This window comes from Drosophila biarmipes, chromosome 2L, assembly GCF_025231255.1.
Source record: "Drosophila biarmipes strain raj3 chromosome 2L, RU_DBia_V1.1, whole genome shotgun sequence".
Taxonomy (NCBI): domain Eukaryota; kingdom Metazoa; phylum Arthropoda; class Insecta; order Diptera; family Drosophilidae; genus Drosophila; species Drosophila biarmipes.
The window spans coordinates 23,091,029-23,118,709 of NC_066612.1; the positions used below are offsets into that span (position 1 = coordinate 23,091,029).

The 27,681-nt window shown below is 39.4% G+C and overlaps 1 protein-coding gene across 1 annotated transcript; it reads right to left on the reverse strand.

Moving 5' to 3' along the window:
- Window positions 1-9,385: 9,385 nt before the first annotated feature.
- LOC108036753 (uncharacterized) lies at window positions 9,386-10,276 on the reverse strand. Its single transcript, XM_017113079.3, has one exon. It carries the CDS (start codon window positions 10,205-10,207, stop codon window positions 9,485-9,487), a length of 723 nt encoding a protein of 240 aa, XP_016968568.1. The 5' UTR covers window positions 10,208-10,276; the 3' UTR covers window positions 9,386-9,484.
- Window positions 10,277-27,681: the final 17,405 nt, after the last annotated feature.

A 27,681-nucleotide genomic window follows, 5' to 3' on the forward strand; every position in this document is an offset into this window, starting at 1 on the left:
CAGAAGTTATACTTATAATTCAATTTTATTTCCCTTTTCAACAAATAGCGTTCTTTGTTGTTCATATTTCGCTAAATTTGACTAAAAGACCTTTCGCAGCCGTAATAAAATAGTTTCCTTTCATACTTCTGGAATTCTAGATGGTAAAGTGATTTTCAAAATAAAAACTAGGCACGTTTCAGATTTGTTTCGGTTATAACAGCTAATTGTAATCGGTGTACTGCAAATTCAATTAAATGTTTCCAAGGAACCGCAAGATTTAATGTATTCGGATATATCAAGCGAAAGAGTCCCGCCCAGGGTATTTGGGAGCAGCGATTGGATGAAAACTTGCTCAGCCCCAGCACACAGAGCCGCCGGCTGGCTAAATATAAAACTTCGGGAGAAGCTGCATTTTTCGCTGACAATGGAAAAGCAGAGGGAAACTCAAGAAAACTCATTCGCGCCTTTTAACTAACTAGCAGGGGGAGCGAGTAAGCCTGCAAGCACAAGGAAAAACTGGCGAAAATTATTATTTACGCACGGATGGTGTCATCTAATTATGAATTCATTTGCGTTTTCTATGCCGGCACCAGCACCCACAACAACTGGCTTTCTTGGCGTTCTGGCTTTCCTTTAGTCCTTTGGCCAGGTCTGAGAAATTAACAAAATGCGGCCGCAGTTGGACAATGCACCTGTAGTGCTGAGAAGGAGCTTTCCGATCACCATTCTTCCCATTTGGTGGGTCGCTTTTAAGGCCATATTTTGCATGAGATTTTTTCCAGGCCGCCACGAAAAAAGTTTTGCCGCACGCAGCAATTTTAGCAGTTTGCATTCTTCACTCTGCATTTTTGCGGCCAAGTTGAGTTTTAGCCTGGACCGGGCAACTCGACCAAAGGAAATTTCATGCTCTTTGAAAACTTGTTAAAGTATGATAACCACAATGCAGGCCACACTTCCCGCCTCCTCCCACCAACCTGCGTTCCCCAAGGAGAATTCCAAGCCAAAGAATCGCAGCAAATAATAATAAGCAAGTTGAATTCGCGAGAACGGGACTCGTTAACTCGCCTCCAAAAGTTCAGAAATGCATAAAATTTGTTAACAATCCAGAAAAAGTAAGGGAAAGAGAATAATGCCTTGTTCATACTTATCCGAGGGTGGCAGCACCTACAACAAGGCACCCATTTTCTCAGAGAAAATTGTTAGCAAGGGCGCATTTTTCGTTCCGGTCCCCTTACAAAAATTAAATCATTATGAGAGGAACAACTTTAATGTTAGCTTAATTAACTTCATTTAAGGTGTTAATATGTTCAAATAATAATTTTGTTTATATCTGCAAAATCTCCAAATTAATAAAACATTATTATCCCTTATTTAAAAATATAAATGCCTATCCGATTAAAATAACAATTTTAAAGATATATCTTTTTTTTTTGGTTTTCTCTTATGAGATCTCTAAAAATACTGAAGGAAGGTAAGGAAAGTCAAGGGACAAGCACAATTTGTGGCCCTAGCGGCTATTGGGCTCATTTAAACCACTAGATGGGGAAAGTAACAATTTGAGCTAGCAATCTAACTGGAGCCAGTGATGATGACACCTGTTAACGAGTACACCGCCAGTTTACGTTTGGAGTAATATTTGTGTCCAAACTGTTTCATCAGGCTAAAAAATATATTTTTTGAGTCCCAATTTGGGACTAAACTAATTTGACATTTTGGAAAATTTATGAAAGGCAGAGGAACAGGCTTTCCAATGAGTTCATGGTGACTTCATGGAGATGAATTTTATTTATGGGCCGTTCTTTTACCCTACACATTTTTGGGTTACATATTTGATTTACCAGAAACTTTTTTTAAAATTACTACTCAGCAAGTCAATCGGATAACTACAGCTGGAGATTTCGATTTTCAACCGGATCAACTTTTTCAAATTTGACGCTTCTAGCAAATTTAAAAAATGAAATAAACAAGAACCCTGTAGTCAAGTGTCTCGGCTGTCAGATACCCGTTACTCAGCTTTTAAATAACAAATTGATAAGAGTCAAGTTAAAATGTTACCGCTTTTTAATCGGTTCTTGCCATACGATAGTTAGTCATAGACTAATGGCAAAACTCAATGATATAAGGCGCTGTAAAGTTATTGCCCGTCAATATTACGGGTACGAACTTTCGGTCCTTTCACTGCCTTCGAGTGTTGTTCAACACTGGGTAACCGATCTTTCTTCTCTTTCCTTCCCATGTGAATGGTCTACAGGTCAGAATGTGGAGAAGGGTAACTCGTAGAACGGAATCCCCCTCCCGCGCCACTAATATGGTTTTGCAAAAATATAAAGCTAGCATTTACCTAATAGAATTAGATTATTAAATTTGGTATTGAGAACTTTTGGGGAGATAGAGGGTGACCGAACAGGGAAACTCTTAAATGTTAAAAGAATGTTAAATGTTAAATGTTAATTGTTAATAGTTAGGCGCGAAATCTGCCCTCTTTAGCGCCTGTATCCAAATGCCGAATCCCACATTCTAGCTTTTGTAGCTTCTGAGATCTCAGCGTTCATACGGTCGAACAGTCAGACGGACGGACAGACGGACATGGCTAGATCGACTCGTTTAGTGATGCTGATCAAGAAATCATTGTACCCTCTGTGAACAAGGTTTATAAAAAACAAAATCTTTTCGGTCTGTAAAAGAACGGCAATATGTCCAACAAAACTGTTTTTTTCCCCACTCTGTTCTAAAATTTTATTTGGGCTCCTAATTATATAGGTATAGTTATTAACAGTCGCATGACGCAAAGACGCAAAATAAGGCAATAAAGTAAATAATTTTAAATTGCATTTCCATTGGTTTTTTCGCTTTGCTTTTGCATCCCACCTTTTTGCGGTTTGAGTATTTTACCTGCCACTTATTTGACCGCTAATTACGTTTTAATGTAAATTAATGAATCTGCGCACTTAACTTGGCCGCATCGCTCCTCCCCTTGAGACCCTACCCCGTTTTTTGAGGTTGGGCCTGTCAACTTGTCTGGACGCCATCCTCCTCGAAATTTAACAACAACAAGAATTTGGCTCATTAGGCGGTCGTGTTGAAAGCCCGAAATTCGATATTTTCAGTTTCCCTTTTGGGCCAAGTATTTTGATAAATGATTCAAATAAATGATGCTGCCTTTTCAATACTGTCATATTTAAAAGAATTTCGGAGCTAACATCAGTTTTTTTGTTCAATGGATTGTAAATGCCATTCAAAATACGTTCTTAAAAACAGATAACAGATATAACACAGAAATATTTTGCATTATAAAGCAGTGTTTTTCAAAATTCTATAACTAAATTAAATTACAAATCACATGATGTATTGGCCTTAAGTTCAGCTGTTTGAAGCACCGGTCGTCACAGTCGTAAGATGATTATAGGGTTTGCCAGTTCGCCACTCCGTCTTTCGGACTGTCTTTCCGTCCGCATGAACGCTGAGATCTCGAAAAGTAACAAGGTAACAACGATGTTGTCGAGTGCCTCCGCATGCCAAGTTTGCCTGTTCTAGCTCTTATAGTTTCCGAGATCTCAGCGTTCATAAGGACAGACGGACAAACGGACATGGCTAGATCGACTCGACTTGTGATCCTGGTCAAGAACATAATACTTCATGCGGTCGGGAACCCTTCCTTTTACCTGTTACATACTTCCCGACGAATCTAGTATATCCTTTTACTCTACCGGTAACGGGTATAAAAAGCTTCAAAGTTGGGATTAAGTATACAGATTTTAGGGGTTCTGCGTGTGGTGCGAGCCACAGACTGAAATCTGCTCACCTTATAACGTATTTTCTTTTTCATTTTAAAAGTGGTGGACGTGCTTCCTTGTAATTGTGGTTTGAACACCGGCTAGTATAGTGTGTCGGGCAAATCACCCCTGGATAAATTCAGCGAGGAAAACCACTCGAAGATGTTAAACGAGGCAAGGTCTTGGCCTACATTGATCCCGAAAGTGTTGACATCATCATGAAAATAGGCTCCAAGAACTGCTTCTTCGTATCCAACATACCTTTGGACTTTTTCTATTTCTATTTTCCTAATTTTTTTATTTTATTATTTATTTATTGACAACAATAAAACAATAATACTGAAACCCAACGTCAAAAATAGCTTTAAAAAGAAAATAAATGGTCTTTAAGGCATGTAAACAGAAATTAAATTTTACTGAGAAGTGATGGAAGGCGAGAAGTTAATATTCAAAAAAATTGGTTATATTCATAAAAATACCGTACCAGTATTTTTGTAACCGTAAAGTATTCTTAAACAAGTAGTACATTTACTGATGATCAGGATCAAATAGGTATTTTTACAGTTATCCAAGCATTTAAATTTATATAGTGTATTTTTCGTTTTGACCCCATAAAGTAAACACAATATTGATCAGGATCACAAGCCGAGTCGATCTAGCCATGCCCGTCAGTCCGTATAAACACTGAGATCTCGAAAACTAAAAGAGCTAGAGGAATGGGACTTGCCATGCAGATTCCTGCGAAGCGCAAGTTTGCTTCAGGGTGCCTCGCCCACTCTAACGCCCGCATTGTTGCATCCTTTTGTGAGCAAGATTTTAAGTTGGTATAACTATTTTTGACAGTCAAGTAACGCTTTTCCACTTTAATAACAAAAGAGGATTATAGAAATTTTTACGCAGATGAATTACATACAGTCCCACAAAATCCCATAACGCTAGAACCTGTCTAGCGCCCACAAATAAATACACTTTCTAAAATTTATCATTCTGCCGCTTTAGCCAAATACTTCAGGTTCTGGCATTAAAGGAATAAACATTATTCGTCAAAAAAGTCGATATCAGAACTTTTGTACCTCATTAAGAGGTGCTTTTGTTTAACATCAGAAGTTTTTGTTATACCCTTGCATAGTAATTTTTCCAGTCAGAAGTTTGCAACGCAGTGAAGGAGACGTTGCCGAACCCATAAAGTATATATATTCTTGATCAGCATCACTAGAAGAGTTGTAGAGTAAAGGGTATACTAGATTCGTTTTAAAGTATGTAATAGGTTGAAGGAAGCGTTTCCGACCCCATACAGTACTTATATTCTTGATCAGGATCACTAGCCGGGTCAATCTAGCCATGTACGTCTGTCCGTAAAAGCTAGATCTTGGAAAACATAAATACGGGTTCTTGAGCTTCTCGAGCAGCGCAAGTTTTTCAGCAGGGAGCCAAGCCCACTATAACGCCCGCAATACGCGAATATCTGTAGCGTCTACAGTTTTTATGCTAGAAAAAACTGAAATATATTTGTCTCATTAATACCTATCGATTGATGGGAAACCAAATTTTGCCACGCCCACAAACCCCAAACCCTCGTAATGGCGTCATAGCCAGGTAATGAAAAAAGCATTTATGCATGTGAGAGGGGGCAGTGCGCAGCCGACTTGTTCTATTGAATAGTTAACAATTTAAGGAATTTCTTAATAATATTATTAACTACGTTAATGTAAGCTGCAAATTGCTTAAAAACAAAGCTACTTGTGCGCGGGAGGGGGGTCACGCTCTTTGCCTTACCCCTTTTTTGCCAGTGTTGAAAAGCACTAGAAGGCAAGGAAAGGACCGAAGGTTGTACCCATAATATTGACGGGCAATAACTTTACAGCGCTGTATATCGTTCAGTTTTCCCATTGGTCTATGATTTCATTTTGCTTTTCAACCACGGGGAGAGGTGGGTAATCCCTCATGTGAGAACATTTAATCTCATTATTATGTGAGCTTTGGTCTACTGAATTTTATGGCCTTAATGGATCTTCCTGTCGTTGACCAAAAGCGGATGCCGTTTATCAGCCACAAGCTGACTTCGACCATATTGTCAGCAGTGCCAGCCACACATATGTTCGTAATTGCGAATTAAAATAAAATTTTTGTCGTACTGTGAGTAATTAAAATGCAATCGGCGATAAATAATAAACAATAATCAAGAACTTATCAGTGAAAATGGCGGGTGCGGTGGGGAAACGAGAAGTGGGTGTGAGAGATTGATGCAGGAACTAATTTTCAAGGTCATTAGAAGGCTCACCGAACGGGGGAACCACTGACACTGGGCATCCCATTGTTTGGCTAATGTTTATTGATAATCGCAGACAATGGACTAGCCCACTTTGCACTCATTGCTGTTGCTATTGTTGCTCGAGCGTAACCCATAAATACTCAGGGGCAGTCGAAACAATTGGAAGGGTGGAGTGGTGGTTCAATTGTAGAGGGGCGGGGGGTCGGTACACGTACACAGCCTTAACTGGGACAATAAACAAGGCAAATCAACGCAATCGATAGGCACTTTGATTTTGGGCGAGCACAGCCACTCTAACTCACTGCCAGGCCCACTTTGGACGGACGCCCATCGCCCAGACTGAAACTATTTATTGTCCTTTTTGGAGGCGGGCGGGCAGCAAATGGCATAACTTCCGCTTTGCTCGACTGCTGCAACATTCACGGAAATTATCAATAAATATGCGAGGCCCGACCCGTAAAATGAATGAAACTGGCAAATTTTTCGCCATATCTCAGCGGCTGACGATTTTTATATGCAGCGCAGCACACACAATCCAATGTCCTGCGTCCAGTTTTGTGCTCCCCATAACGGAAGCATCATTATCATAAATTATCATTTTGTAGGAATTGCATCCGCTGCGAGCCAGAAAAACCGGGCAATAACAACAGAAATGAGGACAATTTCAATTGCCGGCATCTCTTCCTCTACATGGCCCTCTCTTTATCTGCTCCACCCTGTCACCCGTCCCCACTCCCCAATTTTACCCGGCGATTCGAATTGCCAATTACTTGTCTGGTTAATTTATGGCGGACCGATCTATGTTTCACAAAATCTGCTCCATGCTCAACAATTTAGTGAGTATTCAATTGGTTCTGCGTAAAAGTGTGGGCCTAATGGGGTTTCACTCGAAAGGAAATCGGCTGCTTACGAGATTTCCCTAACACGCAACGTAACCTGAAACCTAGATGGCGTTTGTGAAATTTAAATTTTTTGCTGTATGAAAATATGTATTTATAGCGTGCTTAACTCCAACTTTCCAGCTTTAATAGTTTTCCAAGATTAGACAGATGAAATATGCAATCACATACTAATTATTAAATCAAATTTGTTTTAAAGTCTGATGACAAAATTGTTTTCGCAATGTACTTTCAAACATTTACCTACGGGCTGGGAAATTATAAATCGTAAGAATCTCTAGCATGTGAAAACTGGAACGGGGTCGTATAAAATATTATATTAACTCACTCATTGTCATGATAAAACCTTGAAAATTCCTTAAATGCAAGGTTTTAAATACAGATTTTACCTGAAACTGCAATTTGCGATCGGCTCTTGAATCACGTACGGGACGTGATTGAAGCTGCTACTTAGTCACTAATCCGATAATGAATCACACGTCGCAGCGAATTTATATATACCATTTTTTTTAGCTTATGAGCAGTCAATACAGAAGCCATAGTTATTGGCGGCATGTGGGCGTGGTGCCCTGCTGAAACTTGCGCTGCACAATCAGCGAATCTACATACCAAAATCTCATATTTCTAGCCTTTATAGTTTCCGAGATTGCGGCGTAGATCGACTAGGCTAGTGATCTTGATTGCGAATATACATACCTTAAAGCTTCCTTCTACCTGTGACATACTTTTCGACGAATCTAGTACACCCATTTACACTACTAGTAACGGGTATAACAAGAAAGAAGTAACAAGAAAGTATTCGACGACATCGATTTTTTAAGCTCTTATAGCTTCGGTCAGCTCAGCATTCACGCGGACAAACAAGCAGACGGAGATGGCAAGGTCGCTTAGGCTAGTGATTTTTTTAAAGAATATATCACTGTGGACGGCAGTACACGTAGTGGCGAAGCGCACCAGAGAGTGTGCGAATACAACTACTACATATAGCCGCAGAATTAAAAAACTGCTATCGTAACACCTATTGAGACGTCTCGCAAAAACTAAGAAGATTGCATACCAAAGCTTTAAATATCTAAATTGGTTTGGGAGAAAAGGCGATGAAAGTGTAAAAGTGAAAATTAAAAAAAATTGGATCTGCAGGATTCGGTGGTGATGAATGACTTTTAACCTTGATTTATTTATTCGTGCTGAGAATACGCGTCGAATGACACCCCATCCAATTCCCGTTCAAAAGTAATTTCAAAATCGAGAAGTTCTTTTTTTTCAAAACTGAAAGTATTTGTACTTTTGTTTGTCGGTTTGTACGGGATAAACGTTTTGATTTTAGGGTCCTGGGTGTATGAAGTAGCTCGAGGTAGAAAACTTTTGTTCTACGGCGGAAAATCCAGATGCTATGAAAAGATAATACAATTTAATAAATAATCCTCTTAAACTGAAATGGTCTGATTATAATAGATTTAGACTTATGTATTTAGGTTAGCGTTAGGTATTTACATTTTTATAGCCTTGCAGAGGGTATAATGATTTCAGTCAGAAGGTTGCAACGCAGTGAAGGAGACGTTTCCGACCCCATAAAGTATATTTATTATTGATCAGCATCACTAGACGAGGCGATTTAGCCCTTTCCGTTCTTCTGTCCGTCTGTCGGTCTGTCAATCCGTTTCTACGCAAACTAATCTCTCAGTTTTAAAGCTAAAACTTTCCCAAGTGCCTTCTTTCTATTGCAGGTAAGTCGGGACCAGCCGGATCAGACAACAGTATCTATAGCTCCCATTGGAATTATCGAGAAATTTTTTTTTTTTAATTATATCTTAGCTTATCTTACGCTTTGAAATAACTTTTTTAAATTAGTTTCAAATGAATTTCTAATCAAATTTTATAAAATTTGACGATTATATCATAAAGCTGCCATAGAAAAGATCGGAAAATGGGTGGGAAAATAATATGAAACAAGAAAGGAAGTTAAATTCGGAAAGCCGAAGTTTGTATACCCTTGCAGTTATAAGAAATAATCAACTTTAGTAACACCATATGACATTTTAATGGATTGTTGCTCACTTCAGTGATATTAAAAAAAAAAATTAGTTCATTCTTTTTTTCAGACCATTTTCTTTTCCATCTATATGTTAGAGTAGTCCAATTTTTATAAAATTTAAATCGAAATTATTATAAGATAATTTGTCATAAGCCCCAAAGCTATAATTTGTTTAATATTATTTTCCCACCAATTTTCCGATCATTCCTATGACAACTATATGATACAGGCATATAGTGTGGGCGTTAGAGTGAGCGTGGTAACATTTGTTTAGGGCAATCACTAGGTTTGGGGCCGATAGCGCTTCCTTATACCTGTTACTTACTATTCCTGAATACAATATACATCCACCAGTTACGGTTATAAAAATTAGGCCAGATCCTTCAAAGTGGCAAAGAGTGTGTTGATTATAAAATTGCTTTTTTTTAAGCGTCTCTTTAACTAAGACTACGAATTTAATTTTATTCTTGACTTAAAGGTAACAATCCGTAAGAAAGCTACTTTGGAACATACACTTTATCAATCAATCTGAGTAATCTTCTTCATTGCTCTCGGTGGTCGTGGAGTCAAACTGATAGGCATTTTCAGATATGTAGAAGACGGACACACGACCGCCGACCAAAAAGAGTAAATAGGTTATATACAGCACGATTGCGAGAAGCAGAGCATCATCTCTGACCAGTGATTCGAAATTGTTGTAGGTGATCAGCACGTGGGAGATGGTTATTATAACTGCACTGGCTATAAAAACTCCAATAGCTACATCCTGCCAATAGTACCAGTGCAAGAGAATATCCATCACCTCAATACAAAATGCCAGCACGAGTCCCATGACACCAACGACGGCCATTTTGAACGGGTTCGGGTACAATCCGCTCCAGATTAAAATGCCACTTATGATCAGCACAACCACAAGAAGTAGAAGACCCACGGCCAAGACAATAATGGTACAAACTAGATTCCACTCCATTAGAAAACTGGCAGCACCCAGTGTCAGAAGCTCGTAGCAAACGGCGATCGCGATGTAGTTCCAGGGCCTTGAGTATTTAAGCATTTCAATCATATGGATAAAGGCGAGCACCACGAAGGACAGGAAGAAGCAGGTTACGGTGTATGCCATGGCATCATTAGCAAAGAGGCACATCACCATCCATTGCGGAAGGGCGACCAGCAGACAGATCGCCAGGATTAGCAGGGTGTATCCAACAAATCTGCTCATAGTAGTTGTGCCATTTTCGTCCGACATAGTTATACTTTATAATACCAGTTTCACTGTAAAAAAATAAAAAAACTGTCTGAGGACAATTTCGAAACAACTGAGGTGACTGAAAGTAAAGAAAACAAGATAGGAGTTAGCTTCGGCTAGCCGAAGATTGTATACCCTGGCAGTTATAAGAAATAATCAATGTCAGTAACACCATGTTCAATTTCAAGGATTGTTGCTAGCTTCAGTGATATAATAAGTAATAAGATAATATGTAAAAAAAAAAACTGAAGCTACGATTTGTTTCATATTACTTTAGTCCTAACTTTCTGATCGTTCCTATAGCAGCTATATGATATAGTCGTCCGATTTTGATGAAATTAAATTCGAAACTCAGAACTAATTAAAAAATGTTACTTCCATGCGTAGGTGGTTATATGTTGAAAGACACCAAAGATATACTAAAAAAATATTCCGTTTATTCCTAAGGGATAACTATAAGATATAGGTGTCCGGTTTGGTTCTGTTACTACCTGCAAAGAAAGAAGACTTTTGTGAAAGCTTAGCCCGATAGCTCTAAAACTGAGACCCTAGTTTGCGTAGAAATGGACGGAAAGACGGACGGACAGACGGACATGGCTAGATCGACTCGTCTAGTGTGCTGATCAAGAATATATATATTTTATGGGTTCGAAAACGCCTCCTTTACTGCGTTGCAAACAAATGACTGAAACTTTACCCTCTGCAAGTATAAATTTAATAATTAAATTTAACTTCATTTCAAATTTTTAAGCCCTTTTAATTTTTAAAATATAAAGTTTAACTTGCGACCCCTTCTTGTAATATTAAGTTTATAACAGTTAAATTAAAAATTAGTTAAAAATGCAATATCCAATTTGTCAGCCTCCCCAATAAAATACATAAATACGTATAAAACATATACGTAAGGCAGCCGCAAAAGTGCCGACTCTACCACACCTCTAGAGGGCTTATTCCTCGACGTTTTTGGGCCATCAATTTGAGGCCCACTCATCCTCTTCTGGAGAAGAAAACAAAAATGAAATCAGAGAGCCGAAGCCCGAAAAATGCTGTATAAATGAAAAAAATGTCCCATAAGCCGTCGCAGGACAAACTGCAAGGACACTTGAGGCTCAGAAGCGGCCGAAAAACCTTTGAAGTTGGATAAAAACTCGAGTTCTGTGGGCGGGCCAGTTTGTCTCCAAGGAAATACAAAAATTCAGATCGCAGGCGGGAGGAGTGAAGAGGAAAATCAATCTGCGACTGCCTTTGGTAAGTATATGAGAGGCTCTATAATGGTATACAATAACAAATACCAAGAAGCGACCACAGGGTCCAGAAAAAATATGTGCTTACAGTTGCTGCCAAAGAAATAGTTGAAAAAATAAAGAAAACAAATAAAAAATATTTGTAAATAATTTTAAATTTCTCTATAAGTATAAATAGGTAAGTAAACAGTCAGGTAAATCGAAATACATTTTTTAATGTAACCAATTATAAAAATAATAATAAATGTACGTTTCTAAAGAATGTTTCGGAGATCCAGAGTCTTTAAATCTATTAAGATATTAAATAATTATTTTTTTACTTTTACCTCAACTGTGTATAAATACATGAACAGCATACTGAAATAAAATAAAAGAAAGTCTTTGGCTGTCAAATTGAATTGGCAATACGCACACGTTGAATTGAAGCTGAAAAACCAATCAAATATGGTAGACCTGCGCCAACTGGTCCTGAACTACACCTGTCGCTGAGTTCGTCCTTAATTTTAATTTAAATTTGTACAGTATCTTTTCACTCTTCTTTGTTGTTGCACTGCTCCCCTCGTATAATTACAAGCGATTAAAATCTGTTGAAATTTATTAAATTCCATAAATCAGCACCGGCATGACCCGGCCCTGAGCTCTTCGGCGGACACTCCCTTGACAATTATAAATTATGAGTTCGTTGCCAGGCGCAGTCAACTCCCCCGCCGAAAAGGACAAAATGGCTTAACCGCAAAATGTCACTTCACCCGCTTGCCCGGGCTGACTGACAACGACCGTTTTTTAACGTCCGTGATTATGTAATTATCTAGGTTTGGGCCCTTTTTCTCACAGCGTCATCCACCGAAATTAAAATATGCGGCTACCCCATATCGAGGGTAAGATTTTAACAATAATTTTCGGACGAGTTACTGGTAGATCATGTTTTTATCGGAACGCCAAAAAGACCACAATCCCAAGGCAATGAGTGACTTTATGTCTTCAGATATCATTTATGTATGTATGTATTTTGTACAATGTCCAGAATCCATAGATTCACATAGCTTACATATGGAAAATATTATTTGTATACCCTTTCGTGACTAGTTCCATATATACTGTAAGTGCCTTTGCTATAAGAATCATGATAATATTAAGTAAACGCAGGTCAGCAGGATATGCAAGAAAGGGGTTTAATGTCGAGAGCAAATTCGAACTGTTTTACAAGCACTGTCCAGCCGAACGCTGACTCACTTATTAACTAATGCAAGCCACAGCAAATCATAACTAGTCTACTACTAAAATACCTGCATCAGTCAAAAGTACCAGGTGATAGGCATTTTGTGAATAGGTTATAGAACTTTTAGCTTGCCTATCTAAAAGAAAAGTAGATTAAACAATATTCCAATTAAAAAAGTAATTTATTTACAGCTTGTAGCAATGTGATGTTTAAATAAGTAAAGCAAATTGAAAAACAGAAATTCACTTCTTTATAATATTTAGGAGTATAAGCATAATTTCAAATTTAACTTTAAATTCATTACTTCAAAATAAGAACTAGCGAATTTTTCAATTGCAACTCATCTCAAGGAGTTATTTATAAAAATTAATCAGAACAAATTACAATGCTTGCTCTTGTGAGCCACAAAACAAACAATGAAAACCAGTGATACAATAAAAAAACGAGCCACAGACAGCAGCTAAGTGATGCTACTTAGGCGATAAGAACCGAAAGTCGTCGTCCACCAAATACAGGACAACCCCAAGAGCATTATTTGTTTTGTGCGTTGTCCAAAACAATTTCCTTCCTTAATCACATGCTAGCGCCGAGGGGAAAAGCTTCCCAAAAATCATTTATATAGCCGAGGGACGACACACAGTAAAAAAATGCTGCCACTTAATTTTCATTTAATCCTTTCATGTCTGAAGAGTGGCAAACTTTAGAATTTTCACTTTAGGAACGTAAGCAAGTTTTACTTTTTGAAAACCCAATATTTATTTTTGCATTGCCAACCAAAATTCATTATTAGCTTATTATAACTATGTGCAACCACAATTGCTTCTCTCTCTCTGTAAATATATGGAAAACCGAGGGTCAACATTTCTAATTGTGGAAGATAAAAAGTTGTCGTTAGACCCCGGCTGTAGAAAAAATGGTGAAGATAAATGATAGGAAGCTTTTGGGGATGGGGGCCGTGGATTGTGGATTGGACTTCAGAATGGAAAAATGGGAGCAATTCCTAAAGAGCGATTGTATGCGAGTCTCTCTGAAGACATTTTCCGGCAACTGTAGCATATTTTCGAGTGTCATTCGGCTTTCAGCACATTTTATGTGTGCCAACAGCTTGTCGAGTGGTTCGAGCCGCCTTCTCTACTTTTTAGAGGCTTAGGTATGGGTTTTTTCGGTATTTGTCCTATCGATGTCGCCATAAGCCGCAAACCCCTTCTGAAGCGACCGGCCGTCCGCTTGCCACATTTCCCCGATTCCGCGTAGCTCTCTGCTTGACCAAGTGCAAAATGTCAAGTTTCTCGCTTTGATGTATGCTCGGGTCGGATCTAAATGGTCGGGGTGTATGTAAATACGTTTAGCCTATCGGCTGCAGTGTAGTGTGTTTTAATCGAATCTCCACCCTAACCTAGGCCAAATAATCCCATTTAAAGCTGATTATTCATCGTGAAGAGAGTTGGCTTATCTGATCTGCGCCTGATAATTAATTGAATATATTTGATATTCTCGTCATATGGCTGAATTTTTTTTACAATGGGTGTTTAAAATACTCGTTACTCGTGAGGAAAAGAGGACATTGTATTTGGGAAAGAGTATCTAACAGGTGGGAGCAAGCAATTTATCTGATTCAAATAGGACCAAGTAAAGGACAGACGCTAGGTTGCGTGGTGCGATCTCGGAAACAACCGATTTGCTGCATGCATATATCCATCACCCTCACACCTCTATTGGCTGAGATATACCCGTAGCTCAGTCCTTGCCGTCGACTCAAGCGCTCTTTTTGATTCTCGATTTCCTAAAATTAAAGCTTAGACTGAAGAAAGGAGTGTCACGCCCATTTTGTTTGAAGATGCTTTTGTGAAACTCCTGATAATGATCATCTTCTATCCCTGTTTTAAGCCATATTTTTCCTCTTTCCCTCTTATCATATTGATAATAATTTGAAAAATAATATGTGGATTTCTACTGAGGGTCGGAACGCAGAGTAATTGGAAATCACCCATAACAAGCCAACTGACTATTTTCTCATAGCGTATTGTAGAGATTAACGATAATTAAATTTATTGCTGGCTTGTGCAACCCTCATCGACAACGAGTTTCCAGAAAACATCATTAGTCTGGGGCCCGCAAACCTACAAACCGATTTCTGGGTAGGGGTATCATCTCTTTAGAATTTTAGGGTCACTTAGGTAATCTGTCATTTGCCTTCTAAAACCTAACCGGAGTTAAACGTTGTTATGATTGTTCAAAAAATCCAAAACCGCGCCAGTTTCATGGCAAATGCGGGTAAAATAAAAGGAACATTTATTTATTTCCTTCCAAATTTGGGAATAAATCTGAACTAATTAATACCATTGATTACCACCGAACTTGACCTTCATTTAAGTGTGCGGGTATGTTACCTCTTACACGACATGTAAATCTGTAAAGAATATTTTTTGGTTCCGATATCTACGTCCTTATTGTTCCAAAGTGGAATTCCCTGAGTTGGGGTGTTTAGGAGCGGAGCTGAGAAAAGGAAACTTTTATTGGATTTTATTTTTATTGTCCTACATAAATTTATTTATTTCATTACATTTCTTGCCTTTTTCCGGGGCACATAGACATTTGACAGTTATTGCGGGTACCGGAAACGCCCAGTTTTTCTGGTTGCTTTTTATGGAATGCTATTTTTTCGATTGGTTTTTTGTTTGTTTTGCTTGTATGTGTGGATCAGAAGGCTTTCAAATTATTTTCCCTTTAACGTTCGGTTTGCTTCATCTGCGTCATATTTTATTCTGTTTTTTTCAAATCTAGTTAAAGATTTTAAAGTTTCGAACAAATTTTATTTCTTAGAGAAGACAAAATCAAAAACAAAGAAAATAAAAAAATATTTACTCCAGAGAAGAACAAAATATCTAAAAAACATAAAACTTAAATTTGCTGGATTAATGTTTGGGAATGTTGTAATATATTTAAAAAGAGTGTTCCTTTTAGCGATTGGGCGTCCTCTAAATTATAAAATATTTTGTCTGATTTTTTCCATGCTGATTTTGTAACATTTCCCTCCAAAAATAGTTGTACTTAAGTGGGGTGCTAATGAATATTTTTTGTGGTTCCTCGGCTACTCAAGGGTCAAGCTAAGTCGTGTTCAACACCCTCGTAAACAGTTTTTACTACCACTCCTCGACTCTCTGCTGCTCGAAGCCCAAGTAGTCGTAAAAAATCAGGGAGCGCACGTGTCCATTTTTTTCGTCCTTTCATATAATTTTTGGCCGCTTGCATGTCCAGGACCGAGATGCGTGAATAATTTTGTTGCAAGACCTTTGGTCACGCTGTGAATCAATCTTGCGGGCACAGGAAGTAAACAAGAGCTCCCCCAGGATCAGTGAATACGGGAAATAATGAGTGCGATTTTCGAATATTTTACGAGCAACTTCGCATGGACATTAAGCTTGAAGCTTGAAAAATTCTTAAAGCCTCCCCAGCCCGAACAAAATGGAGCAGCTCCGCTGACTGGGGTTGTTTTGGGGGCGAAGGGCAAACTATTAGCGTTTAGTGCGCATGTTTAAGGACGAAATCCCCGCCAACAGGGAGCAGAGCAAGCAGCGACACTTCAAAGTGGTTGCAACCCTGAGTAACTTTCTCTCCCTTTTTTGTTTCTGGTCCGGCGGCGCGTCCTTTTTTGCGCCATTTGTATTGGCATTTGGCAGCGCGTGCTCCAATAAGAACAAAAGGATTTCCCCACACCCACGCCCATCTCCGCCCAGCCTTCGCCAATTTTGTTTGTTTGCTTTTTGGTTTTTTTTCTGTTTTGGGTACTTCCGAGTCGGGAGGCCGGTATCCGCAGACATTGCCAAAGGTTATTAATATGGCAGTGCGAACTGGGTTCTCAGGGGATCCTCCATTAATCACCCGACGCGTCTTTAATAATTCCTTATTTTTTAACTTGCTTACACTTATGGAGGGTGTTATAATTTCAGTTAGAAGTCTAAGGTCGGCCAAAGACCAAGTGGACCTGGCTAGTGATCCCTATCAGGAGTATAAAGTATATATGTTCTTGATCAGGATGACTTCCCGAGTCGATCGAGCCATCTTAGTCTGAGTGTATGTTTGAATGAAAGCAGAGTAACGGAGTTACACAGTCGAAGAACTTGACCTTAATGTTTCTTCTTGTTTTTAATATTTTTATGCCTTACAAAAACTGCTGTTTCTTTGTATTGGATCACCATCACTGTTATTAATAAACAACAGTTCGATATACCCTTTTCACAATCCATTGCTTACTAAACTAGATCTTGTCTAGATCATACATTTAGCAGACGTTAAAATAGTCGATAAACTATAAAAAACAAATGATTACTTTCATAAGTTTATGCTCTTGAAGAGGGACACATTTCCTACCTTACAACCTTACAAGTTGGCTTTTAAAATGTACCAATGGTGAAAGCTTAAACAGTTGGACTTTACCATTAAAATAGTTGTATACTATACATATTTGTTTTTTCTTTGCTTACTATTTAATCATTAAGCTTCGTCCACGTGATGTGTGTATTTTGTTAATGCAGTAGTAAGTAATTAATCACCTATTACAAACAGTAATCATCACGTAAAATATCTAAATACATCGTCGACATCGGATAAAATGTAATGACGCAGAATACTCCCTGACGCACTTAAAGCTTCCTTCCTTCCACTCAGGACAGAGCCACGTGTAAGGATCCATCACCACAATGTTAGGTCCATTAATTACATTGATCATCGAAAGGTAAAGGTTTGTTTGCCCCGACCACTTTGACGCCCAAAAACGGTCGAGCACCTTAATCCGTCTGCCGCCCTCATACCTAATAGTTTAATAGCGGGTAGGTGGCGCTGTACATTATCGCTTTGCTGCTTATATATCTTCATTTCCCTTTTGCTCTCATAGGCTGAGTACCGGGTATCTGATAGTCGAGGCTTATAGTTATACAGTGGCGGATTCGGGACTGGTTGTGGCAATAATAAGAAACCAATAATTTGGAATAAAATGTACATATACTTCTACCCTCGTTACCCGTATTATCTGTCTGCCGCCCTCATCAGCATACATATATTGAAATCACGGCTAGGTTGCGATTGAAAGGTGTTAATGATAGTCGAGGCACTCGGCTACAGCGTGCTGGCTTGCTTTACAATAAATTCAGTTTTGAAATACTTGTTTTCGGGGATACAGCATTATTTACTGGGGAATTTCGGAAACATTCGGATTACTCAATTTTGTGAAGGGCAGAGAGTTCGTATCATCCCCTTCCAATTTGCGTGTCCCATAAGGGTGTACCCACGCAGTAACACCCTGTGCCACCGCAGCGACCTAAAGAAGCGAAACCACAGCAACACCTTATCGCCATCCTCATCAGCCTCATGAATGAATCTGTCAAATTATTTCGGCAATGATGTTCACAACAACAACGGCTGCGTTCCCGTTTATGGCTTTGAAAAATCCCCCTGTGTGCAATATTTATCATGTCACATAATATTTTTCTGGCACTTGCACGTCACCTCCTCTCCCCCCAATTTGGTGTACCTCGTCCTGCCCTCAGCTCCCCTAAAATGTTGACTTAAGCAGCCGATACGCACACACGCAGGATGGTCCTGAAATCACAACCCCTTCGCTAGCCAGAAGTCGAGGGCGGCGGGCCGGACTGGAGGGTGGGGCAGCGGTTGGCTGCCAGCCATCAATTGCAGCCATCAACCACCGTCGACAGGGCGTCTGTCTGTGTGATATCAGTGGAAAACTCCAAGAGTCCGCTGCACTAAGAAAAACGCACTGAAACCTCTTCTTCGCTACGAACAAGGATCCATGAGAACGGGAGTTTTCAATTCGGATGGTACAAGCATGTTGATGGCCACAGCCCTGTTTTCGCCGCCGGTAAGCGAAATCTGCACAAAAATAGGGAAGGAAAATACTGAATCCTTAAATATTTCCTAAGATCCAAGTGTACCGCAGCCAAAACGAAAACTCATACCACCCATTGCTGCTCATTGAGTTTTCTGTGATTTCATTTCAACTTCTTTTGCTCCGCTGGGAACACAACTTAAAGTGACTACGAGTGGATGGGTGTGTGGGTGCCAAATGGAGGGTGGGTGGCCCCGGGGTGGCTGACTGTTGTTATCCCAGCTTCTGTTTTGCCTGTAAATATTTTTGGCAATTGTCACTTTCCCTCCCCTCGATTTCCCCAGAGGGCAAATTAATGATGCCCCCCTGTTGGTACCAAATGAAAATTACTTTTAAGTTGCTAAAGCTTCTCTGGTACACGCTCTTTTTGTTTTCTCCACTATTTGCACACAATTATTCCCCAATCATTTAGCAAACATAGGTAAGGTAATTCCTAATTAATCTTATATTTTAATACCCGTTACTCGTAGAGTAAAATGGTATACTAGATTCGTCAGAAAGTATGTAACTGGTAGGAGGAAGCGTTTTCGGCACCATAAAGTATATATATTCTTGATGTGCCCCGCCCACTCCAACGCCACAAACGGTTTAAACGCTTAAATCTGTCCGCCATAACGTCTACTGAAATAGCCGGTAGGTGGCGCCCTAAAACATAGTTTTTCTGCTTATATATCTTTTGCTTCCTTGAGCTGGCTAACGGGTATCTGATAGTGGAGGGTCTCAACTATAGCGTTCTTCTTCGCTTTTTAATTATGTGGTGTAAGAAGTAATTGTTGAATTTGTAAAACGCAAAATATGGGGACTGGAAATATTTTATACGATGAAATTCTAGTTCTTAACATAACAGAACGAGTACAGTGATAATTCCTGCAGTTAACTTTAGTTGAGGTTTGTAAACCACGCTTAACTCCCAAGATCTTACTCATGGCTAACTCTGAAAGCAGGCTTGCCCTCAAAGTGTCCGCCACTCAGAAGTTGCCCTCAGAATTTTCACCCATCAACACCTGAGCAAAAAGCAGACCCCAACCTGAGAGCGATGTAAGTCCCAAAGCCGAGAAGGACTGGCGCCGAGGGCCGGGGATGGCGGACCGCACTTGAGGCGCTCCGGAGGAGCGGAATGGGCGCAAGAAGGAGCGGCAGCTGGCCAAGTACCGCGCCGCCATCATCGACATCAGCGTCGTCGTCCTTCCTCGCAACACTCTCAATTAAAATGTCCTCGCTTGGTAAGCGTGAGCGTTCAAGAGGCCATGAAAACTCCTTATTACACGGTGTCAGCGTGGCCGGCTCACACTGAAATTTTAAATTATTGTTTGAACGGAGACTGTGTATAAGCTCGTAAAATAATATTTGGTAAGCATTGCATACTTACAGATATCAAGAGATACGGAGTGCACGTACGCTGCATCTTTCCGAATAGATGAAACATGACACCTAACCATGGGCTTTTAAGCCAACTGCTCTGGCGATAAAATTAAAACACGATTGGGATATTTCTCTGTCACATCTAGACAACTATTTACAATATATTATTAATTGTGAATTGCGTATATTTTTCTAGTGCAAGGACGCACCACCAACCAGCCCCACGCGGTCGCATGCCCAAGCTCAGCTCGAACCATAGTCATAAATCCGCCTCTAACCCGAACCCGCGAGGGTTCTTGGCACCTACGTGTTAATAACGCGAAAAGCAGTGAAATTTTTGTATTTTCAAGCACGCACTCGAGTGTGCCACGCCCCGCAGTCCTTGTGGCCCCCGCCCATCCACCCGACTTGAAACAGAAACCCTCCACGAGGCAAAGGCAGAAAATAAAAATTGCTGCAAACCAGAAATCATTGAGTGAGTTGCAACACTTGGTCCAAGGAGATTCCTCTGTCACAAAGAGGGGGTAGACTTCCCTTTTTTCGTTCGACTAAAAACACTTTAAAGGACGAAAAAGTGTAGTTTTAATTTTGTGTTTCTTTTTTCTGAAATCTGAAACACTTCAAATATTTGGCGAGGGAAGAAAGCCAAGCCGAATTCTGGGACATGGTGACGCCAACGAAGGGAACGCGGGCAAATGGACATGGGAAATTTTAAACCCACTTGCCAGCTGCCTAAAGGGCAGCACTTAAAAGGACCGCCCCCACCTTGTTCTCAGGCCATGTTTACTTTTGCAATATTGACATGAAAATATTTACACAAAAATACAAATCGCGGCCGAGCTTTTTACTACTTCTCTTTAAGGGTGTCCCAGATACCCTTTCGAAAAGCAAGAAAAAATAAGAACTTAGCCCTTGATACATTTTATACCTTCTCTCAGGTAAGCAACTCTTTTAGATTTTTGGATATAACAATTCGTCCCTTCAAAATGACCCTCGAAGAATGTTATTTTTACCTGAAGGCTTACTGTTTTTAATTTGCGATAGTACATTATGTTTCGTGTGTGTAACTAAACATTGACAATTTATCTAATCTTCGTTTTTTCGACAGTGTTTTCAGCTTCGGTGCGACCCAGTTAGCCGCCAATCTCGTGAATTTGTTGTGACTCGTGTTGTCTGCTTGTCGTCTACAATTTCCACATGTGGCTTTCCTTGAAAGGCTTTTTGTGGGGAAAAGTTTTCGCTGCAGCTGGAGGGCACCAATAAACGTCAGACGCGTGTCAGGGCGCGTCCTTTGTGTACTGACACCTCTGTGGCTGATTTGATCCAAACTTTGGAGCACTTCGAGAGCAAAGAGGCTACAGGTGAGCAGGATGTTGGACAAATGGGATAAGTTAGCCCTGGGAAGTACTGCCGTTCGCGTGTTTATGGGTTTCCAAAGGCGAGCCATTGGTAAGGAAGAAATTCTACAATTTGTGTTTATTTAAGCCAACCTCAAGTGGTTCCCCTTCTCTAACTTTATGATTTTGTGCTACCCAATATAAATGAGCCTTGGTCCCAAGCCCAGATGTAATCAGAAAACAGAGCAGCAAATACACACGAGCAGAATTAAGAAAGAACTAAATCTCTCCGACTAATACAATTAACTGATAGCTTATGGAACTAAATCAACCAAGTCGACCGACCCAAACAGCTACTGAAACACGTCGACCGTTTTTTGTGGTCATGGCGCGACTTAATTCCGAGTCCCCCGGTTCCTCTGCTCGAAGTGCTGCACATCTAGGACTGAAAACTTATGCCAGCGGCACGCGTCGGCGGCACGTGACCCGACATGAAAATCACGCTCAAGATCGTCGAGGATGGCAAGTGGATAGGGCTGATGGTGGCGGAGGGAGTGGGCGACCGTCCAAGTGGTGGCGGAGCTGAATGCCTGTGTGCAGATGCTTTTAAATTTAAATCGAATCAAATTGATTTGCTCACAGTTCCAGTCTCGCTTTTTTACCCACGACAAGGCCACACTCGAAAAAATACACACCTTTTACCTAATGTTCGAACAGAAGTTTGGAAAATATTTTTAAACCTGTGTGTGGAGTCAAATAAAAGGAGAAATGGAATGGAATTTTCTCTTTTTTATTTTCTTAAAATAATTCTCTAAAACAAATTTGGCCTAATTCCCAATCTTCAGAAGTATTTGAAATGGAGATGTAAAAATCATTTTTTACTAAGGAAATTGCCAGGGTACACAAACCTCATATTTGCAATTAGAGCGAAACATTTCAAAACTGGAAACTTTAAAAGTACTATTTCTTGGGGTGTAGTGTCAATTGGCACGCCCTTCCCAAAGTGGGACAAAAAGAGTGCGCCGTGCCCTGTCCACGGCCCAGCCTCATTGCTTAGCCTTCTGACAAGTGTTTTGACAATATTTATTTGAGCTGCTGCAAACCACGCCCTCAGCCCCGCCCCCTGCAATACGGCAGCCCCTTCCGCCCACACTCGAGCCGCCGCCTCTGGGTAATTTGATTTCCTCGACGCTGCCATCATCTGCATCCTTGACGGCGGACACGTTTCTGCCTAATGGAGTTCCTCGAGTGGCGTGAATTTCAATTAAATTAAATCAAAATGTTGCATTTCTTATTTAGGCCATTAGCAGCACACACGCCAACGAAGTCCCCACCGATTCTTAGTTGGTTAAATTAAGTTAAGATACAACCTCTCCCGGCCCAAAAGAACTTGTGTCCTAATGTGCATAATGGAGTGCTACCCTTACGTGCCATCCCCTACCTAAGTGCCATCCCCTACCTAAGTGGGCCAATAAAAATTCTGCATATGACTGTAGCAGGAGGCTGGCTAGGAAAGTTAAGGGAACTGCCTTCATCCTATAACTACAGGCATTAGGCTTGTTCAGGCAGTACAAAAATATTTTCACTTTAAAATATTTAATTTGCTTATCAAAAAATTATTACCCTAAAGTTTTTGATATTGAACAAGGAAGGAAGTAAGCTTGGGCAAGCCGAAGTTTGCATACTCTTATAGAAATAATCAACGTTAGTATCCGTCAGTGATAATAAGCTATATGTTACTGTTTATTTTAATTCGAAGTTCTTAAAAATATAAAGAATTATATTCCCAATATTATACTCGTAAAATAATATGTCAAAAAACACCGAAGCTATAATTTGTTTCATATTATATTCCCACCCATTTTCGGATCTTTTCTTTGACAGCAAGATGATACAGCCGTCCGATTTTGATAAATTAAATTCGAAATTTAGAACTAATTACAAAATTTTATTTCGAAGCGTGCATTTCTGTGTGTTTGTATGTTAAACACCAGAGATAACATTTTTAAAATTTTTCCCCCCAATAGTTCCTATTGGAACTATAAGATATAGTTGACTTAAACACCACCTGCAATAGAAAGAAGACTTCTAGGAAAGTTTTAGCCCGATAGCTTTAAAACTGAGAAATAATAAACTTTAGTAAATAATTTTTTCATATTATTTTCCCACTAATTTCCCGATTGTTCCTATGACAGCTGTATGATATAGTCATCTGACTATTAAAAATCTGTGTTGCCAGGTTTAGGAGGTTATATGTCAAAAAACACCAAAGATATAATTTTTTTACAAATTTTTCCCCGATAGTTCCTATGGGAGCTATAAGATATAGTTGTCCGATCCGGCTGGTTCCGACTTATATACCACCTGCAATTGAAAAAAGTCTTCTGAAAAAGTTTTAGCCCGATAGCTTTAAAACTGAGAGACTACTTTGCGTAGAAACATCTGACTGAAATCATTATACCCTCTGCAACGGTATAAAAATAGAAGTCCAAAAAATAATGGTCGTTAATTAATTGTAACTACATTTTTCGTTAGCCCAACTGGGTTTAACATTGAATTACACATTTGTCTATAATCGTATATACTGTTCCTTTCTGTTTATAAAAATCACAATCAATCAACAAAACGGGGACTATACAAACAAATATGAAAACTCAGGTCGCAAGAATTGCATTTTCTAGAAAATTGTTGAATTTCAACTGGTTCTGAGAAAGGGAAGGACGAGGCACAAAAGTTGGCTGGGTGGAGCAAAGGAGGAGTTTCCCTATTGTTACATGTGCATTACGGGGAATACTGCAGTGCTCAGAAAGCGCTGAAAAGAGGAGGGAGGGCTTTGAGTGGCAATAAACAATGCATAATGAGCTGAGAGTCTCGTTATTATTGTTGTTGCCCATGGCTGAGACCGTGCATTAGTCAAACAGGTAATTTAAATTAAGCCAAGACAATGCGCAGATATGCCATTAAAAAAGGTGCGAAACGTATTTCGCCATTAGGAAATTGCAAATTAAAATGCAAACCCTTAGGCCACTCCAGTGTCGTAATTACTGGAGCTGGCGATTGGCAATAAGTAACTGCTTACTTCGCGGATTACTATAAGAGTGCTTTCAGTATGTACCCACCTATGTACCGACCTATATAGTGAAAATATGTACGCACGCGAAGGCGAATCGAAAAATGACGTCAGGCATCGAAGAAGCTTTTGTAAGTGCGAGTATTGTACTTGAGAGTAGAGAAAAAGGTTTTGGAGGACTTTCTCAAAAAGAAAATGTTATTGTCAGCTTGCCCCAAAACGTTATTTTAGGGCCCTGAAAACTCTAGACGATGATAACCAGCTCAACTTAAGAAACATTAGTTTTACGACTTTTGGAAAAACTCGCGAGCTTGTCAAAAAAACTTGATGAACCCGATTTAAATAGCTAAATTTCGTACATTTGTAACTTGTAAACTACTAAAGCTACAGACGTTTTCTATATACCGTTAAAAAGTTTCAGAAGTTAGAAGTTTCGGAACTTGGGTAACACGCACTCAATGTTCCTCGAGAACTTCCACTAGCCAGAGGGCAGTTTTAAGGCGCTTTTTGGAAAATTTTAGAAATCTTTTGGAAAAATACATATACGTTTACATTTAAACACCATTATGGTAGGTTTCTTAAATCATAGCAAATATAAGAAAAATGATTTTTGCAAAATCCTCTTTACAGCTTCCATTATTTTCGTTTGAACAAACTTCTTGCATCGAAATATTTAAATTTTCAAGACGAGGAAAAAAATTCAAAAAGGAGACTTTCATACAAATACAAATTTTTCAATAAGTACTGAATGTGTTAGGAAAAGTAGAGTATCATTCAAACGGCATTTAAATTACCTTTCCATTGATGCCAAAGGTAAAACGAGGCAAGTTCAAGTTACGAGTTAACTTTTGTTTTGTCATAATGCTTATGCCGACTAGTGTATATGTTGGAATCGTCCGATTTTTATTAAAAATAATTCGAAATATAATAAAAATACAAAAAATGTTATTCCCAATAGTATAAGATACTTCGAAAACCACTGAAGCTTGATATTATTTTTCCACCAATTTTCCGACCGTTCCTATGACAGCTATAAGAGATAGTCGTCCGATTTTGATAAAATTAAATTCGAAACTAATTAAAAAATGTTATTTCCAAATTTAAAAAACTCCAAAGATATAAATTTTTTAAATTGTTGTTTCCGACTATTTGTTTATTTATTTATACACTGTAGGCATACTTATACAAATTAAGCTTCAGGAAGTTAGGAAAGCGATGTGATCGGAGTTTGGGGATTTGGGTTATGTATATATGTACAATTGATGTGATGGATAGTTTAGTAAAGGCAGGGCTTTTTGTTTCGTCGAAAAGTATGTAACAGGTAGAAGGAAGCGCTTCCGATCACTAGACAAGTCGATCTAGCAATGACCGTCTGTCCGTCCGTCCGTAGAGATCTCCGCTGAGATCTAGGAAAGTATAAAAGCTAGAATATTCTGACTTGGCATGCAAATTCCTGGGCTTCCTGCGCAGCGCAAGTTTGTTTGAGCGGAGTGCCACGCCCACTCTAACGCCCACAATCCACGGAACTCTGTGGTGCCTACAGTTTTAATGATAGAAACAAAATTAGCTTAAATGTATTTGTCTCATCAGTTCCAATCGACTGACCTAAAAAAATGTATCACACCTACTCTAACGCCAACAAACCGTCTAAAACTGTGGTGGCCACAGTTTTCATGCTAGAATAATTTCAGTCAGAAGTTTGCAACGCAGTGAAGGAAACGTTTCCGACCCCATAAAGTATATGATATCTTGATCAGCGTCACTAGACGAGTCGATCTAGCCATGTCCGTCTGTCCGTCCGTTTCTACGCAAACTAGTCTCTCAGTTTTGAAGCTATCGGGCTGAAACTTTCCCAAAAGTCTTCTTTCTATAAGTCGGAACCAGCCGGATCGGACATCTTATCTTATAGCTCCCATAGGAACTATCGGGGAAATAATTTTTAAAAAATTATATCTTAATAAGTTTTGAGTTTCGAATTAAATTTTATCAAAATCGGACGGCGGAATATATGAACAAATTTATACCTTTCTTGTTTTTTTCACATATTTTTTTCTAAGCTTGGAAATAAAATTTTTTATAATTTTAAGAATCCGCTAGGTTCATATTAAATCTGGGTAGGTACCTATTTGTTTTTTTGTCTGTAAAGGGAACATTTGTATGACAATGGGGAAGTGATCACTTCGAGGCAGTGTGTCGCTAATTTTGAAGGTGGAAGGTGAATTTTAAGGTCTGGAGAACAGAGAGTAAAGTCATTGATCGTGTGTGAGCTATGAGGGTGATCCTTACAAGATGCCCACCCTACGTTGCCCATTTCATACCTAATCTCGAATTACTTCTTGACCCTTGTGGGTGACTTGCAAGCTCGACTAGCTCTTCGCCCAAATTTACTTATTTTTAAACATGTTCCTAAGATAAAACCTAAAACGTCTGTCTTTTTGGTGCCTAATCCTAATGCAAAAGGCCTCAAGGTCCCCTCTTGAGATAATGGTGCGTCTCATTAGCTGCTCACACCCAGAGAACTCATGGTAATTTAAAGCAACCATTAACATTAACATTGAGCCAAATCTTAAAAGCGTTCATACGGATGGACGGACAGACGTACAGACGGACATGGCTAGATCGACTCGGCTAGTGATCCTGATCTCCTCCTGCCTCTTTCTCTCCGAAACCAAATCCCCGCCAGAATTCTATTCCAGCTGTATGCTAGTCCCACTGCCGACGAGAAGATGGCGACACCACAACTGTTTGACTCCTAGGTGGCACTGTAAATCGACCTACCTGCCGCAAGCATCATTTTGGGCTAAAGGCGCTCATCGAAATAACTCGATAAGCCTGGTATTTTTTCTGGTATTTCCCTAGCTTATCTGTGCTCGCTCGCTACTAAGGATGTGAGCACTAGGCTTTGAAATCAAATACTTGTAATTGTAACAAGTCATTTTCCGACAGCCGGTTTAATAAAAGTTTAAGAGGACTGCCTTGAAGAATATCATAAACCTGCTACTGTTTGTCAATGCTACGGTGCAGGTTTTGCAGGTATTGCGTTATTGCAGGTATTCCCTTCACAGCAAATACGGAAAGTGTTGGTCAGGGAATGGCACCCAATTGCCCTTGAATTTAGCATTTGCTTAAAAACATTGTGGGAATTCTTGTTTTCAAGTCCTTCCACACGTACTAGGGATCAATAACAAATTTGACTTCGATACCTTACTTAGCTTACCTAGTTTTTGAAATGTCGAATAGTCTGCCGAAAGTTATGTATTCTTCGGATGTGATTAATAAGTAGCATTCTTTTTTACTTGAAAGCATTGTTTACTTCAGCTCGTATAAGAAACGCATTTGC

Bases quoted from the DNA above. Each gene is read 5' to 3' on its own strand.
- LOC108036753 (XM_017113079.3), bottom strand. From the start codon at position 10,207: ATGTCGGACGAAAATGGCACAACTACTATGAGCAGATTTGTTGGATAC.